The sequence below is a fragment of the Rhinatrema bivittatum genome, chromosome 1 (assembly GCF_901001135.1).
Source record: "Rhinatrema bivittatum chromosome 1, aRhiBiv1.1, whole genome shotgun sequence".
Taxonomy (NCBI): Eukaryota; Metazoa; Chordata; class Amphibia; order Gymnophiona; family Rhinatrematidae; genus Rhinatrema; species Rhinatrema bivittatum.
Genome location: NC_042615.1, coordinates 725,118,308 through 725,132,797, shown reverse-complemented (window position 1 = coordinate 725,132,797; position 14,490 = coordinate 725,118,308). Strand labels below are relative to the sequence as shown.

Genomic DNA, 14,490 nt, shown 5'->3' with positions numbered 1-14,490 from the left:
GTGTCTCTAGGCAATCCAGATGAGCTCCCCAGCCCTTCCGCGAGGCATCTGTCGTGAGGACTGCATTGTGCGGCGGAGGGTTGAATGGAGCCCCCTTGGTCATCACCGGTGCCTTGAGCCACCATGTGATATCTTGCCTCATCTGGGAGGTTATAAACACCCGTGTGTGCAAAGGCTGAGCGTGTTGAGTCCACTGACGTTTCAGACCCCACTGTAGGCGTCGCATATGGAGTCTCGTGTTGGGGACTGTGAAGTTCGCAGCCGCCAAATGACCCAGCAAACGCAGCACCGTGCGAGCCGTCGAGGTTTGCATGCTCTGTAGGGCTAAGAGCAAGGAACAGATGATCAGTCTCCTGTCCTCCGGAAGGAATGCTCGGGCTTGACTCGTGTCGAGACGTGCCCCGATGAACTGCAGAATCTGTGAGGGTTGTAACTTGGACTTTGGGTAATTGATGATCAATCCCAATTGTTGCAGACAGGTTATTGCAATGTTGAGGTGTGATTCCAAAAGCACCGGATCCGACGCTACTAGTAACCAGTCGTCCAAGTAGGGGAATATTGTTAGTCCCTGTAAGCGAAGATAAGCCACCACTACTACCATGCACTTGGTGAACACCCTGGGTGCTGCCGACAGTCCAAAGGGTAGCACTCTGTATTGGTAATGTTGGTTGCGATACTGGAAACATAGGTATTGCCAACATGATCTGTGGATTGGGATATGGGTATATGCGTCCTTGAGGTCTATTGAACACATCCAGTCCCGGAGCTGAAGTAAGGGGAGGATGGACTTCAGGGATACCATCTTGAATTTCTCCCGGACTAGGTGTTTGTTGAGTTCCCAGAGGTCCAGGATGGGTCGTGTGCCCCCCGATTTCTTTGGGATGAGGAAATATGGGGAGTAAAACCCCTGGCCCCTTTCTCCCTGGAGAATCGGGAGAATTGCTTTTTGATGGAGTAGCTTTGCCAATTCCTGGGCCAATTGGGTTTGACAAGGTTTTCCCCTTGGCAGGGGAAAGTGAGGAACTATGGGTTTGGAGAGGAAGTGTAAGTGATATCCGTCTTGAATTATGTCTAGAACCCACTGATCTGTCGTAATGGATTTCCATGCATCGCAACAAGCTGTCACCCTGCCCGGGGGATGTTCCGGTAGGGATGGTGGTAGGGGTGGCAATGGAGTCAAAAAGACGGAGTCGTTTTGCTTGGTACTGCCGTCTGCTGTTGTTGCTGTGGTTGCCGTTGCGTTCGAGGTTTTCCTCTCCTCTGCTGTTGTTGAGGCGCGTTGTTATGCGCTTGCCTTTGGTAAGGGGTAAAGGATTGTGGTCTGAAGGACTGATATGACCTGTACGGTCGTCTATTGTAGGGTTGCCGGCGTGCTGAAAAATATCGTTTCGCAGGCTGTGGAGCTGTCAGTGATTGGACCGCCAGCGCCTGATCCTTTAGTTTACTCACGGTCTCATGTAACCGGTCTCCGAAAAGGTTATCCCCCGAGCATGGCAAATTCGCCAACTTTTCATGTAGATCCTCTCTAATGGCACTAGCTTTTAGCCAGGCCAGACGTCTGGCGGAGATTGCCATAGCGGAAGCTCTTGCAGAAGTCTCAAACCCCTCATATACCGCTCGTAGCATATGACGTGTGCATTCCTCCATATCCGAAATCGGGGATGGAATTGTTTCTCCCCCTGCTGTAAACATGCCCTTGGTGGCTTGTAGACACTCGTATAAATATTGCACCATATAAAAATGGTGGTGATTAATTCGGGCTGTAAGCATCGCGTTTTGATATATCCTCTTCGCAAAATCGTCGAGACACTTATTATCCTTTCCTGGCGGAGCCGAAGTATGCGTCTTCGCCTTTCGGAACTTTTGGAGTGCTGACTCTACCACTACAGATTCATGTGGTAGCTGTGGCATGGAATACAAGGATGGCTTTTGTAGCTTAAATTTTAAGTCCGTTTTCCTGGATACTGCTGACAGAGTATAGGGGGTGTCCCACGATTTCTGCAGAACGCCATGCAACACTGTATGCGGTGGTAAGGCTGACGGCTCCCCAGGGGCGTCGAAGATCTTTAATAATCCAAAAGTTTCCGCCCTTGGTTCAGGTAATTTCTGCACATCAAGCTTCAGGATGTTACCCATCTTGTCTACAAATTTAGGATACGTGAGATCCTCTGGGGGAGAGTACGGTTCAGCTGGCTGGTCCGGTGGGTCTGAAGGGTAGCCCATCGAGGACGCCGGCGAAGAGTGCGGTGATATGGAATCTGTGTGGTGGGACGGCGAGACTGCATATAGCGGTGGAGAATGAGCTATAGAGGCCGGTCTATTCAGAGGCGTCTGCGGCAGCGTGCGTGCCGATTCCCTCGGAGTCGTGGATTCTGAAGGAAGGGTGTATGTGGATTGCAGGGATTCAAAAAACCCCGCCAGAGAATGCGTTAGGTCCCAGAACGCCTTAGAGGTGTGTTGTGGCATTGGTGGTGGTTGGGCCCTCGTAGGTGACTGTAATGGAAGAGGACTGGCCTCCTTCGTCTGCTCCGGATGAGCACTCCAACTTGATTCACTGTGACTCCTGGAATGCGCCGAGTCTAAAGTGCTAGGGGACTGCGACGAGGAAATAGGAATCACCTTGTGCGAGGAGGAGGCAGAACGATTGGAGCTACTCCTAACATGAGAGGATGAAGAGGAGGAAGACCTCCGATTGTGGCGATGTGCGCCTCTGTCTCTCTTCGCCTCGGCCTGATGTCTTTTCGGGGGAGGCGATGAAGTCGAACGATGATGGCTCCTCTTTCTCGAGGAGGACGCCTTGCCGTCTCTCGATCTTTGGTCTAAACCAGGTTGTCCAATTGTGCATCTGCCCGGGTCTCGGGAGCTTTCGCTTCCTGAGTGAGAATGTCTCGACCCATGGCGAGTGGTCGGTTCTGCGATCGGTTGAGATTTTCGAACTGATTGCTGATTCCCAGTAGGAGGCTCTTGAACGCCTGGATTGCTGACCTTACGCCTTTTATGGTCCGTGGATTTCGTCGAATCCGACTGTGGACCCTGCGCTTTCGATGTCGATTTATCCCGCTTAGAAATCATCTTTGCAGGCGGCGCCGAACTAGTCCCTGGCACCGCCTGTCTCTTTGAATCCCGGGCGTCCTTCCCTCCTGGTTGTTCCTGACTCTGAGCCGGAGACGGCTCCGTGGACTTCGGCTTTCGTGTCGGCTCCGGGTGCTTTGGTGCCCGACCCAGCTCCGGGTGTTTCGGCGCCGGTCTCGGCGCCGAGTGTTTAGGCGCCGGTCTACGATCCTTCGGCTCCGAGTGATCCCACGCCGTATCCGAGCTCGGCTCCGGACGGCTCCCTGGCGCTTGAAGTGTCCTCGGCGCCGGATGTGTCTTTGGCACCGATTTGGAAGAAATAGGCAGTGATGCCTTCCTCTGCGCCGACAAGGGTTCACCCTTCGATTGCGGTTTTTTCGGCGCCGCTGCCGGCCTCGAACCCATGGCCTTGGACAACAACAAGGCTCTAACTGGAATGTCTTCCCGAGGTCTCTGGGAACCGGTTTCAGTCAACTTAAACGGTTTCTGTAACCCGTCGTCCCCTCCTTCGGAGTGACCAGGGCCCTGGCCCTCCGTTGCTCTGGGTCGTCTCTTCGCGTCCCTTACCTTCGGGGACTGAGGATCCCAGGAGGAAGCTCTCTTCGCCATAGAAGTTTTAGTTTCTGGGCCCGGCGAAGAATGCGTGGTCGAAGTCTTCTCTGCAATTGCCAACCATCGATAGCTTCGATGACGACGGGCTCTCGGCGACATTCTGTCGCAGTGTTCGCAGTCGGTCTGAGGATGCTCGCGCCCGAGACATCGATAGCAGCGATCATGTCCATCGGTGATGGACATGATCTTGCCGCAGGGGCAAGGCTTAAAGCCCGACTGCAGTTTGGACATTTTGAATTTTGATTTTTTTTTTTTTTTATTCTTCTGAGGAGAAGAAGGGCTCCGCATGCGCTCCCGCGCGCGGAAAAAAAACAGACTGAGGAGAACCATTACTGCTGCGCGGGAACCCACGCGCAGCCGCAGGCGATCAGAGATCTGATTCTGCTAAGAAGCTCCGCCTCCTGGGCCCTGATTGACAGTTCCCATACAGCATGGCTAATTCAGCCCTGCTATCGACGGGAAAATGCTTTTAAAGTTCTATTTATAATTAGAACCTTGGAGTGAAGCACGGTAAAAAAAAGTAATCACAGTTGGGCACTAGGCAATACACCCTTGCATCTAATTGCTTGATTAGATTAGCAGGTATTATTCTTCAAAGCCACTGTGTAGATGATTTGTTTTATATCTGTTGAATTTAAAGTATCTCATACAGTAATTGAACTAGATTTAGAAATCACAGCACCCACTGCTGTTATAATAACAATAATAATTTCATATTTCTGGTCTGCCTTTTCAGAGTAAGCTTAAGATGGATTACAACAATTCAGTTACAATAAATTCCTGCCAAAGAGCTTACAATTTACATTAGCTGAGGCAAAAGGAGATAAAGTGACTTGCCCAAGGTCACAAGGAGTGTCAGTGGGGGATTTGAATCCTGGCTTCCTTGATATCTATCCGTAGTACTTCTCATACCCTACCTTTATGTGAACAGGCGTTGTTTCTACAGATATCCATAAAACCCGTGTCTGCATCGGATCCCTTCTCCTGAGTAAATGTCAACTGTGCCAGGGATTTCTGCAACTGGATAAAATTTATATCATTGTTAGGAAAGAATAATGTTTTTCATTCATGTACTACTCTCCTACAAGAGGCTTTACTCTGCAGATCCTCACTAACTCTCCTCTCTTATCATTCTCTACACCTTTCCTCATGCACTCAGCTTATCAGGTAAGTCACTCCTATCTATGCCCTTCTCCTCTAACACCAATTCCCGGCTCTGTGTGTTCCACCTGGCTGCATCAGCTGCTTGGAAGAGACTTCCTGAGCTGGTGCATCCTGCTCTCTTGCCGGCCTTATTTAAATCCTGTTTAAAAGCTCACCTTTTTGAGGCTGATTGACCTGCTTATAGCCTCATTAATTTTTAACCATTGTCTTAATAAATGAAATTCCCTAAGTCTCTTTTACCCTCTATGTTTGCCTTATGTTGTCATTTCTACAGTGCTGCATATGTCGAGTAGTAGTATTAATATACTAGTGTTAACCCATGGGGGAATATGAGCTCTCAGGTTTACTCATTAAGAATGGAACACTAGGAAAACAGAGAGGCTGATATTCAAAAAAAGCTGAGCTCCTAAATTTAGGACCTAAGTTAGGAACCTATTTTGAGCCAAACGTAGGGCCCTAAATTGTCAACTGAAAATTCACCTAAATTTAGAGCCCTAAAACTTTGAATGCTAAATTTAGGGCTACTATTCATTTGCCTAGATTTAGGCTCCTAAGGTTTGTGCCTAGTACTGAAAATCAGTATTAAGCACAAAACCTTCCCCCATAACACTATCCCCGTAGCCACCATTTTTTAGGAGCCTAAATTTAGGGATCTAGTGAAACTTGGTGCTTAAATTTAGAAATTCAGCCCTAGTAGATTTTCAAAGGGCAAATTTAGTATCCTATCTCCCAAAGATAGACATCTAAACTCTTTGAAAATTGACCTTAAAGATTTTTCTGTAGGAGTTTGTTACGAAGTCAAACATATAGGGGGTCATTTTTGTAGCATATCACATGCGAAAAGGGACTTTTTGTGTGCGATAGCTAGATCGGGGCAGAGTCGGCCCCAGAAGAGTCGGGGCGTCATCGGGGCGGACGCAGCGGAAACTTTGCTGGCGGCGAATAGGTACGAACCATTTTCGCTTCCAGTAACGCACCCAATAGCACCACCTTTTACGATGGCACTATTGGGTGCGAAAGCCGACAGCGATAGAACCGCAGAGGTGCGATTGCTGCCAGCTTTCGCAGGCTTGCCCCCCCATTACCGCCAGATTCACTAAGGTCTGCAATTTACAATACAAAGAAACTGAAGTTATTAGAATACAGATATCATAGTGAATTCAGAAGAAAAATTTGTTAACACACATCAATTAACATTTTATCTGTAAGTTAGAAGAAATCCTCAAGAAGGAAAGTACAAAATTAAGCGGTTTTAGGCAATCTGAGGAAACTCTTCTAGAACAACTGAAAACAAGATAACACCTAGTATTAATTTATTTTGCCTCAATTTCTACAGCTAAAGGCTCTTGGATAATGGAATCGAGAAATACATGTAGTTGTGAAGTTTCATAAAAAATATATTTCTGATTTTGATGCAGTATCTCGCACCTACATGGAAATTTTAATATCATTTTTCCACCCAAACTTTCTATTTCCAATTTTAATATTAGAAACTTTTTCCGTCTCTCTTGTGTTAATCTAGAGAGATCGGGGTAAATCCAAACTTGAGCCCCATGAAATTTTTCTAATCTCTTTTTCATGTATAAGCGAAATATTGCATCTCTATCAGACGCAAATGCAAAAGAAACATGCAGTATAGCTCTAGAAGCAATACTGGTATCAGCAGTAGCTTCTATAATTTCCATCAAATTTAATTGTGGCTCTCCTGATTTATCTCCTGATGTTTTAATACCCCCTTTAGGTGAAACATAATACATTTTTTAAAAGGGAGGCAGAGATTGTTGAGGCATATGTAAGATTTGAGTCAAATACTCTTTAAACATATCCAAAGGTGATATCAGGTCATGCTTAGGGAAATTTAATACCCTTAGATTCAGGTATTTTAATAAATTTTCATTTACCTCAAGTCTTTTATCATGATGTATCAGTTTTAGTAAATCTCTGATGACATGTTTCCAGCTTGCTAACTCTGAATTCCATCTGCTGCTTTTCTATTTCAAATTTTGAGATTGAAGGAGGTGGAGGAGAGAGGAAAGACACTAATACCTGGACAGACGGCAAGGAAGGGGTGAGGCTGCGTTTCCCAGCCCCCTATGAACCACTGCAACCGTTTCAGCACTGACGTCATCCAGGGGCGACTGGCTAAGTTTAAAAGCCAGCCCCCTGTGGCACATCAAAAGAGGTGGAGGAGAGAGGAAAGACGCTAATACCTGGATAGACGGCAAGGAAGGGGTGAGGCTGCGTTTCCCGGCCCCCTACGAACCTCTGCAACATTTTCAGCACGCTGATGTCATCCAGAGGTGACTGGCTAAAGTTTAAAAGCCAGCCCCCTGTGGCACATTGACGCTGCTGGCACGTCACCGAAGCTGTGCGCGCCAAAGCGGCGCGCGGCTTTGTTGCAGACTGACTGAAAACTTTAATCTGGACTCTGCCACTGGAAAGAATAAAATAGCTGTGAGTAAAACATTAATTCCTATAAATTTAGTCTTTCCTCACTCTCTAACCTCCACTCAAGAAGGAAATAAATTTAATATTGAGAGGAAGTGCAATATCAGTTTCGATAAGGAACCATGCCTCATACAAAAAGAAAGGCAAGGATTAGGGAGATTACAGCATCATCTCCCATATCTGAACCCTCTCAATCCCAGTTACCTGCATTTTTCTCATCTACACCTAGCAACAAACTGGTGAATAGTGCCATTGAGGGGAAAGGCAGAGAGCGGATGCCTGCTCTTCCGGAAGAAACACTGTTAAGTCCCGGAGTCCCAAACACTCCTCCTCCACCTCAGAAAATTCCTCCTGATTTCTTAGAATTGTACTCCCTTGAAGAGGGGATAAGAGAAGGAGAGAAGGCTAAAGCGGGTCAGCAGGAATCGAGATTTGCAAATGATACTCTTTCGCAACTGGAGAAGCCTGCAGTTATTACAATGGACTCTCTTTGGTCCGAAATAAAATCCTTAGAGGTTGCAATTACAAACTTAACAAAACCAACTATAGAGTCAAATCAATGTTTTAGTAATATAGAAACTTCAATCTCAAAATTTGAAATAAAGATATGTAATTATTTTGATCCCCCTACATACTCAGAATGAACAAAAGACCATTTTTTTAAAATATATAGGGACCTTCATTTTCGTTTTTTATTCTTTTTATTTTTCACAGGAATTTATCAGGGTTTATTATAACAAGAACAAAAACGGGAGAAAATCAGAAATTATTTTTCTCAGTATATATTGCAGTTTATTTTGGTGGCCAAAAGCCAGGACAATAAAATATTAAGCAGATTCTCCCACTCACCCACTCAGCAGTAACCCTATCTCTACCCCATCCCCTGCCTAGCGTGCCCCTTTCTCTCCCCACAACCTCGAGAATCTCTCTATCCTCCCCCTCCCCCCATCCTTACTCTCCCCACACCCTCGAGAATCTCTCTATCCTCCCCCTCCCCCCATCCTTACTCTCCCCACACCCTCGAGAATCTCTCTATCCTCCCCCTCCCCCCATCCTTACTCTCCCCACACCCTCGAGAATCTCTCTATCCTCCCCCTCCCCCCATCCTTACTCTCCCCACACCCTCGAGAATCTCTCGAGGGTGTGGGGAGGCTCCAAGTATTTCCTCTCTCCTTCGGCAGCAGCCTCCTGAGGCTCCTGTACTCTGCTGCACTACACTTCTTTTTTGTGGGGCCAAGTAGCTTGCTGGGAAGTGCTTCTAGTGGGCTAGGGGCCTACTTTAAATGCTACATTGATGATATCAAGCAACAGGCACTTAGGCTTCCTGGGAGAGGGGAGGCAGGATTTGAAATAGAAAATCAGTGGCAATGGAGGGCGAGCACTTTTGCTGGTGGTGGGGGGCAGGACTTGAAATTCAGAGGCTGCTGAGCACTAGCCAACTAATTGCAGCCTCTAGAATAATGCACAGATTTGTGCAGTGGGGAGCAGGATTCATCTGCAGGGCACCAAGAGATCACCAAAAAAAAAAAAGTCCACACCAAAGATTATAATCCAAAACAGAAGTTTACTGGAAAAAAACCAGCCGTCAACAAAGAATCATACCAAAATCTAAGGTAATGAGATTAAAAGTAGAAAACAGTTTCTACCAGAATATCAACAAATCACATATGTAAACAAAGATCTTATGCTACTTAAATTCAATTCCACAACATTTGGATCCTGGAAAAATCTCATCACAGCTTTTATCTCTTTAGCTCCATATAGGAAAATCTGCAGAATCCCTTTGTTCCACTCCGTTACTCATACTTTCCTGGCTTGCAAGGATAAATACTCCCATTACTTTCTGGTGGTTAAGATCTTCTTGAGTTGACCCTTGCCACTTGAAAATGAGAAGCCTCTATCTTCCATGGATCACAGTGGAACCCCAAAACAGGATACAGCTTTTTGATGCCCTCCATGGTTCCCAGCAAAACATACAAAAACCAACACAGAAACTTTCTGGCTCCAGGCTATGACTCCTCCCAATGCCTCATGGAAGTACCATATATACAGCCAGATTGCCTATCCCCTTTTGGGGAAAGAACTTTATTATCACTCACAATGCAACTAACACCCCCCAAATCTCCCATTGCTGGAAAATCTCTAATAAAGCATAGTACACTGTAGTGAACCCAGACAAGGGTCACATAATATAAGTGGTAATTTTCTAAAAAAAAAAAAAAAAGGTACCAGGTTGGGAGACAGAAGAGAAAAGGGGGCAGCAGGAGCAGTTTCTGTGCTAGCCTCTTCACTCCCCTATGCCAGCCCATATGATTATGTCCACCCTCCATCGTATGCTAATTTCCCTGTCCTACCCTACTCCCTACCTTCCCAAGCATTTACAGTGGTATGTGATCCTTGCTCTCTTTTAGGGGGCTAATGGAATGAGTTCTACCAGCCACTATGAACCTCTTTCCTTTCTTCGGTGGCTGGTGGGATGGGTGCTATCCACCATGGCCCTCCTCTTTCATTCTCTAGTAACTGGCAGCAAAGCTGTAGATTGCTTATGGCCAATATGGCCCATGGCCATAGGTGCTGCTACTGAAGAGAAGTATGGCTGGCAGGGCCTCAGTAAGAGAAAAATCAGCGTGGCCCCGCCAAATTCAACAGTGTAGTCGGCAAGGCCTTAGTAAGTAGAAAAACAGCGCAGCCCACCCTAATCGGCAGTGTGGTCAGCGGAGTCTTAGTAAGTGGAGAAGTGATTTTAGCAAGGTTGCACTACTTCAGAGGAGGGGAAAGTGTGGGAGAGTAAGCTAGAGAGCATGTATGTATGTATGTAAGAGAGCATGTGTGTGGAGAGTGAGAGACAGAGCATATGTATGTGGGACAGTGAGATACAGAGCATGTGTATATGTGTATGGGAGACAGAGACAGAGATCATGTGAGAGAGAGAGTGCATGTGTGTATGTGAGAGAGAGATGTGTGTTTGTGAGAGAGAGAACATGTGTATATGTGTGTAGAGAGTGAGAGAGTGCATGTGTTTGTGAGAGAGAGCATAGGTGTATGTGAAAACATGGGTGTATGTGTCTGGGAGAGGGAGAGCATGTGGGTATCTGCATGGGAGATTGAGAGAGAGAACATATGGGTATGTGAACGTGAAAGAGAGCATGTGTATGTGTATGTCTGTGGGAGAGTGAGGGAGAGCAGGTGTGTGGGACAGAGAGCATATGTGCATGTGAGAGAGCATGTGTATATGCGAGAGTGAGATAGAACATGTTTGTACAGTATGTGTGGGAGAGAGAGTATGTGTGTAGGAGAGTCAGAGTGAGAGAGTCAGCATGTTTGTATATGTGGGAAAGAGAGAGAAAATGTGTTTGTGTGGGAGAGTGAGAAAGAGAGCATTTGTGTGGGGGAGAGTGAGAGCATGTGTGTGTATGTAGGAAAGTGAGAGAGAGAGCATTATGCATGTGTGTTGGCAAGTGATCATGTGTATATGTGTGGGGGAGAGTGAGAGAGCATGTGTGTATGTGTGTGAGAGAGATAGAGAGAGCATGTTTATATGCGTATGGGAGAGAGAGAGAATATATGTGTGTATGTGTATGGGAGAGTGAAAGAGAAAACATGTGTTAATGTGTGTGAGAGAGTGGTAGCATGAGTGTATGTGTGTAGGAAAGTGAGAGAAAGAGCATGTGTGTATGTGTATGGAAGAGTGAGAGAGAATGTGAGTATATGTGTGGGACAGTGAGAAAGAGATAACATGTGTATGTATGTTGGAGAGTGAGAGAGAAAGTATGTGTGTATATATGTGGGAGAGTGAGAGAGTGAGCATGTGTGTATGTGTGTGAGAAAGCATGTGTATATGTGTCTGGGAGAGAGAGAGAACATGTTTTTGGGAGAATGAGAGAGATCATTGTTTATGTGTGTGGAAGAGAGACAGATCATGGGTGTACATGAGAGTGAGAGCATGTATGTATGTGAGAGAAAGCATGTGTGCGAGAGTATGAGTGTATGTGAAAGTGTGTGAAAGAGAGAGGGAGCATTGTGTACATGAGAGGGAGTATGTGTGCGTATGAAAGGGAGCATGTATGTGATGAGCCTTTGGTGCTGTGGCGTAGTTGACGCTGCCCCATAGATGAACCAACGAGGCCTATGCCAACAGATGGAGAATGCGCCCTGTAAATGGACAGGCTGGAACTTCAACTATAACAGCCGCCTCCTCTACAGGTTGAGCCTTTGCGTTGTGGCAGGGCTTAGGTGGGTCCCTAAGGGAGTCGAGCAAGATTGAGGGCACGCAGGGTCAGGACAGGCAGACTGGAGAATCCAGGGACAGACTGAGGTCAAGGCAGGTGGCAGATAAGCATGGTCAGATCCAAAGTAAGAGGTTAGATTCGTGCAGCAGGCAAACATAGTCAGATACAAAGTGAGAGATCCAGGTGGCAGCCAAGCATGGACAGATCCAAGGCAAGAGGTCAAACCAAAAGATCAGGCCAGAGAAGGACAAAGACATTCAGAAAAGATGGGTCTGGATGAGGCAAGGCTGGACGAGGCAATGCTGGATGAGGCAGGTACACTAGAACAAGCAGAAGCAATCAGGAATGACAGGAACAAGCTAAAACGCAGTGAAGACAAGAACGCAGGAGCAATACGCACTGCTTTAAGGCAGCAGACCCATTGCTGAGGTATCATGGATGTGTCCTGGGAAGCCTTATATAGAAGGGGTCCGTGATGTCATCAAAGGGCACCACAGGGACTTTTCCCGCTATAGCCCATTTAAGATTCAGAGCTCGCGTGTGTAGGGAGGCCCTGTGATGAAGCAAGGAAATTGCAACATCTACCAGCGGCATCCTAGCCGTGAGAGCCCAGACAACATCAGGGGTGAATGAGGTGGCTCATGGGGGCTTTCCATGAGCCGCCACTCGTAACAATGTATGTATTTGAGAGGGAGCATGAGTGTATACAACAACCTTACTTCCTCTCTGCCTGCTAATCCTTGACAATTTCAGGGCATCCAGAAATCAAAAGTTACCAGGTATGGATAACAGGGAATTTTTTAAAAATCCTTATTAGTTTTAATTGTTGGGTGTTATTTGATGTGTCTGTTTTGAAATATTTTATTATTGTTTGGAAATTTTTATATGAGTTTTTAATTATTGAATGTGATTCTATTCATTAGTTTTGAATTCTTCTTTTTATTGGTATGGTTTTACTAATTTTATTGTTTTATGAGGAATGATAATGCGTCTGTTTTTCCATTGTTGCAGTGCATACAGAATTTGGCTTATTGGGGTTTCCAGTTCAGTTTTTGTCTGTCCATTTCTATTTATAATTTATGGTTTCTTTATTCGATATTGTGTTTTGCATGTGTGACTGAGGTGAGGTATTCTAATAGTGTGTAGTTTCTGTGTAGGGATCTAAAGCAGCTTGGCTCGTTCTGTTTTCTTAATAGAGGGTGTATTACTGTTTTAGGCCTGGTGTAATATTTGCAATGTTAACTTTCATAAGTAGAGTTGTTTCTGTTTGAGTGCTGACAGTTAGTGTTGTTTTGATATAGAAAGTTTATTGCATTATAATTCTATTTTCTCGTGGCTCTCTGAGGGTCATGCCCATGCCCAGGATGCATTATGGTAGGCCTAATACCATATGGGCTCCAAGTGTCTCTTGTTTGCAGGGTTTTCTGATTGGTACCACAGCAGTGCTTATAAATATAATATACATATTGTAAGTAATATTTTTATCACAGAAAACTGTGCTTTGAATGTCCTTTGCATGTAAAATTTTCATTATAAATGAACAATTTTTAATTGTGTATGAGGAAGGTGTGATGGGGTGGGGGGTGTAAGGCTTAAGGTTTTCCTAGGGCACCTAATAACCAAGCAGTGGATGTAGACATTGCTGTACAAACATTTAACAGAGGGCACAGTTTTTCACTTGGTCATAGGCACCACATTTCCTGGCTATGGCTCTGGCTGGCAGGATGACCCTCCACCAGCCACCTTTGGCCTCCTTTCTCATTTCAGCATAGGTGGGATGAGCTATGCTGGCAACGCTGGGCATCCTTCCTTTTCTTCGGAGGCTGGTTCTGCTGGCAACCCTGGCCTTTCTTTGGTGGCTACAGAATGGGCTCCACCAGCCTATGTAGGCCACCTCCTTCACTCTTTGGCAGCTGGCAGAATGGGTTTTGTCACCTGCCCCACGCCTGCAAGCATTTATAAAGCTCACAAGCTGAGACCTCATAGCTACTAATTTTGCAGTTCACAAGGTCAATAGCCAGAAAGTACTGGCCTAGGAATTTTGGAAAAATATAATTATGCCAGATATATGTGGCACTCAAATATTTCCCCTATGCCTTCACAGCCTGGAACTGTGGCACATAAGAACATAAATAGTGCCTTGCTAAGTCAGATCAGGATCCATCATTTTTTGTATCTCACTCCCAGGGATAATCACTTACTTTCTCAAGTCTACCTAGTTAATAACTGTTTATGTTCTTTTCCTTCAGGAACTTATCCAATCCTCTCTTGAACACCACTATGGTAGTTGCCTTGACCATATTCTCTGGCAACAGATTCCATACCTTGATTGTGAGCTGAGAGAAAAAAATACTTCTTACAATTTGTTTTAAATTTGCTGGTTGCTAGTTTCATGGAATGTAGGGATGTGAATCGTGTCCTCGATCGTCTTAACGATCGATTTCGGCTGGGAGGGGGAGGGAATCGTATTGTTGCCGTTTGGGGGGGTAAAATATCGTGAAAAATCGTGAAAAATCGTGAAAAATCTAAAAATCTAAAAATCGCAAAACCGGCACATTAAAACCCCCTAAAACCCATCCCCGACCCTTTAAATTAAATCCCCCACCCTCCCGAACCCCCCCCAAATGAGTTAAATAACCTGCGGGTCCAGCGGCGGTCCGGAACGGCAGCGGTCCGGAACGGGCTCCTGCTCCTGAATCTTGTTGTCTTCAGCCGGCGCCATTTTCCAAAATGGCGCCGAAAAATGGCGGCGGCCATAGACGAACACGATTGGACGGCAGGAGGTCCTTCCAGACCCCCGCTGGACTTTTGGCAAGTCTCGTGGGGGTCAGGAGGCCCCCCACAAGCTGGCCAAAAGTTCCTGGAGGTCCAGCGGGGGTCAGGGAGCGATTTCCCGCCGCGAATCGTTTTCGTACGGAAAATGGCGCCGGCAGGAGATCGACTGCAGGAGGTCGTTCAGCGAGGG

At 46.1% G+C, this 14,490-nt stretch overlaps 1 protein-coding gene across 1 annotated transcript in view; it reads right to left on the bottom strand.

Annotated features, from left to right (window-relative positions):
- The window catches only part of CDC20B (cell division cycle 20B), a 221,700-nt gene that overhangs the window by 79,867 nt on the left and 127,343 nt on the right, over positions 1-14,490 (bottom strand). Inside the window, exon 5 of the mRNA XM_029577272.1 lies at positions 4,602-4,704. Within this exon, the coding sequence (XP_029433132.1) occupies positions 4,602-4,704 (103 nt within the window). The remainder of the gene's footprint in view (positions 1-4,601; positions 4,705-14,490) is intronic.